The sequence below is a fragment of the Helobdella robusta genome (assembly GCF_000326865.2).
Source record: "Helobdella robusta unplaced genomic scaffold HELROscaffold_11, whole genome shotgun sequence".
NCBI lineage: Eukaryota > Metazoa > Annelida > Clitellata > Rhynchobdellida > Glossiphoniidae > Helobdella > Helobdella robusta.
Genome location: NW_008703617.1, coordinates 302,024 through 307,023, shown reverse-complemented (window position 1 = coordinate 307,023; position 5,000 = coordinate 302,024). Strand labels below are relative to the sequence as shown.

The 5,000-nt window shown below is 40.2% G+C and overlaps 1 protein-coding gene across 1 annotated transcript in view; it reads left to right on the top strand.

The window, feature by feature from the left end:
• The window catches only part of HELRODRAFT_167074 (hypothetical protein), a gene marked incomplete at both ends in the record, with an annotated part of 12,131 nt that extends 8,257 nt beyond the window's left edge, over nucleotides 1–3,874 (top strand). The window contains 5 exons of the mRNA XM_009012593.1: nucleotides 4–82; nucleotides 186–243; nucleotides 841–886; nucleotides 1,019–3,541; nucleotides 3,850–3,874. Of these exons, the coding sequence (XP_009010841.1) occupies nucleotides 4–82; nucleotides 186–243; nucleotides 841–886; nucleotides 1,019–3,541; nucleotides 3,850–3,874 (2,731 nt within the window). The remainder of the gene's footprint in view (nucleotides 1–3; nucleotides 83–185; nucleotides 244–840; nucleotides 887–1,018; nucleotides 3,542–3,849) is intronic.
• Between the last annotated feature and the right edge of the window lie 1,126 nt (nucleotides 3,875–5,000).

Sequence of the window (5,000 nt, the reverse complement as noted above, 5' to 3'; positions counted from 1 at the left end):
CAGCTGCCAGACTCGATTGTCTTCATCGTCAGTTGCAACCGCAGCAGTATTTGAGCAGCAACACAAACATGCGTTGAGAAGGGTACGTCTATACTACTGTTATTCATTGTCGTTGTTTGTTACACGCACACACACGCGCACACAGACAGACGCACACGCACAAACACGTATGTACACTTACACAGAGAGATTTGGTAGAAGCTGAGAGACATCTGCCCCATCAGCCTCTGCTAGATATGAGAGGTTCAGTTGGAGAATTTTCTTTAAACATTTATTCATAATGTTATTTTCAACTGTAATAATTAGGACTGTCCTGGATTCGACTTTTTCTAAACCGACTGGGGCCGAGTTTAACCGAATTTAATTCTTTCGCATCAATTGATTTTTATGGTTTTTAGCTCGCCTATTCTTGCCCCAAACTTAAGAACAGATGTTGTTTGATTACAGTAACTTAATTTGTTTAGTGTAGCGTTTTTTTTATGCAGTTAAAGTGAAAATTATGTAACAAAAACCCGGTTTGGAAAAATGGATGAATTCCGGTACAGATTTAATACGAATGTGAATATTGGTACGAATGATACGAATGATGATGACGTGAATTAGAATATTGATGAGAAATTGAAATATAATGGATGAGGAGATGTTTCTCATTCCATTGCAATGAGGTAGAACGCAGCCCCACTCAAAAAATGTCTTCACTATCTCTCTAAATTATTCCACCGCTCGCTTTCCATCATATCTCTATCTAAATTACTCATCCTCTCACATGTATCTTAACTATCTCTATCTAAATTACTCATTCACTCACAAGTATCTTCACTATCCCACACACAAAAACAGACGACGACAAGCAGCTTTCATTGGCAATCGAACTGTCGATGATTGAGTATTTCAAACAAACATCTAACCAACAACAATCACAACAACAACAACAAAACGTACGTCATCATCACCACCATCACCACCATCATCATCGTCACGCTATTCACAACAACAACAACGTCATCAACAACAATAGTAGTAGCAGTAGTAGTGGCGGTGGTGGTACCAATCTTTCAAAAAGTTGCGAGGTTCTCGCGACCACCTCCACTTCTTCCGGTTGCTACTACTACGGCGCTAACTTTCCAGATGAGAGTAAAAGTGAATTCAACAATAACAACATACCCCACGCCGTAATACATAGTTCGGAGTTCTTAGGCAGTGGTGTCTACAGGCAAAGGTTGATGTCAGACCAAGGACACCCTGATGAGCCAAATGCTTTCGGCTTCCGGAAAACTAGCAGCTGCAACGACGACGACGTCTGTGGCAGTGGCGATAATAGAAACGACGTTGATGAGGAGCATAGAAATATAAGTGGGGTTTGTATTGAGATGAATGGCAACCAGCAGTTTAATGTCTATGGAGGAGGTGATTGCGATCTCGCTTCTACTGATTTAAGCAACGAAACAACGAACGATAATGATCAGTGTTGTAGTTTTCTTCCCAGCATTAATTCTGACCAACAACAACAACAGCAGCAACAACAACAACAGCATCATCATCATAATCCGGAATACTTTGGATTAGTTAAGGATCTAAACATTAGCAACATCTCAGTCCCTGAGAGCAAGGATAGGGATAAGATCAAATGTTTCCGTAGTAAGAATTTCAGTAGACTATTTTCCGACAGCAGTATCGAGCGTAGTAAAAATGCCGCGCAGCAGCAGCAGCGTCAGCTGCACCAGCCACAAGATTCTACTTACCATGTAACTTTGAATTTGACTTCGAAAGGCGGCCCGCCAGTCGGAAAGAGTGGCAGGGTTAGGAGTCTGTCAACTGGTCCTATTGACAGGGGAATGTTGAATTTCAAAGTGTTTCCATTCCCAATTGATGTGAGAGAAGGATCTTCTTGTGGGGGGGATGGGCCTGCTGTGGACAGGGATCTGCTTAATGCCACCCAACAACAACAACAACAACGCCATCAACAACCGCAGAAATCTGATCATGACGTCAGCGCTTCGACACAGCAGGCTTTATATAAACAACAACAACATCATCTTCAGTTGTTTAAATATTCGAATGAGAATAGGCGTTTGTTGGTTAATCAATTTCACAATCAACCTCAACAACAACAACATCAGCAAAAGCCTGCCGACAATCTTAATCAACAGTTACATCATCGACATCATCATCATCATCATCAACAACAACCACAACATCATCATCATCAACGCTCGCGCGCTGCAGCTCAGTCCCAGCAGCAGCACCACCACCGAGAGCCTCAACATCATCAGAACCCTTGCTCCAAAGGTAGATGTAACTTCACCAAAAACGAAACGGTGGTCAGCGTCCTTGGTGTCTGGCAACAGCTGCCACACACCTACTACCACCCGTCGTCGGCTTCTTCATCGGTACTGAACAATTCGTCACAGGTGGACCCATCCCTGCCTTTGAAAGCGGTTCAAATCGAGTCGGGATTTCGTTTAGGCGAGAGTCGGTATAATGATGATTTTAATCTGCGAGAGTCGACCAAGAACCAATCCCAATTGCCTCGAGACCATCAGTTCAACATGTTGCCAGCCTGCACTGATCTGTCTGCTGCTCAACAACACCAGCGACATCAACAACAACATCAATCCAACATCAACAGTGACAACATTCCTAAATCTCATTGCATTCCCAGGAGGAAATCAGCTGCTACATTGGTAGACAGCATCTACAACAACAACAACGGCAAAACATCGACCTCCACTTTCTCAACAGTACAATCAACGAAACCAAGCACATCCTCGGATCCCACGCAGCAGTTGCAGCAGCAGTTGCAGCAACCTCACAGACACCACAAGCAACACTACTCACCTGTTAAGCTGCACAAAAAGCAGCCGTTCTCCTTGCTCTCTCTCAGCCACAACTGCCTCGACCATGAGAACAAAATGGTCGACCCGGTAGACATGATCATCAGTCCGAAGATTTTGGAATCACTCTTGCAAGGGGCTGAGGGCTACTCTGGCGGACCAATCAAACTGCCTTCCACATGTGGCACATCATCAGTAACAGCAACTTCATCGTCGTCATCATCATCGTCAGTAGCGACTAATGCGTGCGTTGTACAATCAGCAAGAACATCTAATCTATATGATAGCGCTTCCGGTATCGAGGCTTCAAACAAAGACAAAAAAGTCACTAGACCGTCTATGTTTTCTTTCCCTAATTTGAAATGCTCCCCGAAAACCGGACACAGTATTGGCGGTTGTGAGGACTACGACGATGATGATGTTGAGGAAGAGGAGGAAGAAGAGGATGTTGGTTCTTTCGGTGGTTCAAATAACCCAGTAGCATCAGCAGCAGCTGCTGCAGCCAAGCAAATGCAGTTGACATTTTCATTATCTTCATCAGTTTTTCCGATGACGTCGTCTTCGTCATCCTCTTCATCATCCTCATCTGCTTCTAGGTTTATCGTGAAATCCTTCACAGCCTGCGAGAACAAACAACAAAAACAACTACAACAACATCAACAACAACAACAACATCAACAACAGTTTTCGAAGGCAGCTACAACGAAGTCATCGTCGTCGTCGTCTACATCATCTTCGTCGTCTCTCTCCCCTCCATCTCTATCTTCATCTCTCTCTCTATCATCCAGCTCACTACATCGTCATCATCATCATCCTCCTCTTCATCATCACCATCATCTGGTTGATAAAGTGCATTTAAATGATAACAACAATGATAACCACGCAACTACTACTATTACCACCACCACCACTACTACCACAACTACTACTACTATTACTGCTGCTACTACTACTACTACTACGGTTACTGATAATGATAGGATAGACAATGATAATGATGATCTCCATACTACAGCTACTGGTACAACCAGAAAAGATGATGAGGATGATGATACGAATGATAGTAACAAGGCTTCTGGTACTGGCGATGATGATGATGATGGTGGTGGTGATCATGGTGATGATGATAGTGGTGATGATGATGATGGTGGTGGTGATGATGATGATGGTGGTGGTGATGATAATGATGGGGGAAAACGTCCGTCTGCCATGGAAACTGTATTAGTTTGAAGGTAGTGATGGTGATGAAGATGATGATGGTAATTGGTGATAACGATTGTTTAATAAACATAAAAACTGATGAATGAATGAATGAATGATTGAATGTATGGACTAATTGGTGAACGAATGATCAGGTCTCTATATTATTAACGTTTTCACAGTTCTTTTGTATAATAATTTATTAGATTTTTTTAAGATTTATTTTAAAAAGTAATATATATATATATATATATATATATATCATAATAAAAAATTATTTCAATCCATAATTTCATATGTCCAATCGGTATTTTATTGAAATTAAGATGTTCTGAGTGTATGAGTCTTATACGTGTACAAAACTACAAACGCTTTTTTTTGAATGAATGAATGAAGGAGTGAGTGAATGGGTGAATGAATGAAGGAGTGAGTGAATGGGTGAATGAATGAATGAATGAATGAATAATTTAATGAATGAAACGATGAATTAATTAGCCATTAAATCGTCAATCATTAATATTGATACTTATTTTTGCTATACTTACGTGAAGAATCAACTTTCTCTCTCTCTCTCTCTCTCTCTTTCTCTCTCTCCCTCTCTCTCTCTCTCTCTTTCTATCTCTCTCTATCTATCTATCTATTGGTAATATAACTACAATTTCAATATAAATCAATTTCATCATTTTAACATGCCGGCCATATATATATATATATATATATATATATATATATATATATATATATATATATATATATATATACTAACTTTTGATAATGATATACTAACTTTTGATAATGATATATACATATATATATATAGATAAACTTAGACATATAACTATGTTCATATGCATATATTTACTGATATATACATATGGGAGAGAGAGAGAACGAAAGACAGAGAGAAAGAACGAAAGAAAGAGAGAGATAGAGAGAGAAAGAGAGAGAGATAAAGAAGAAGATGTT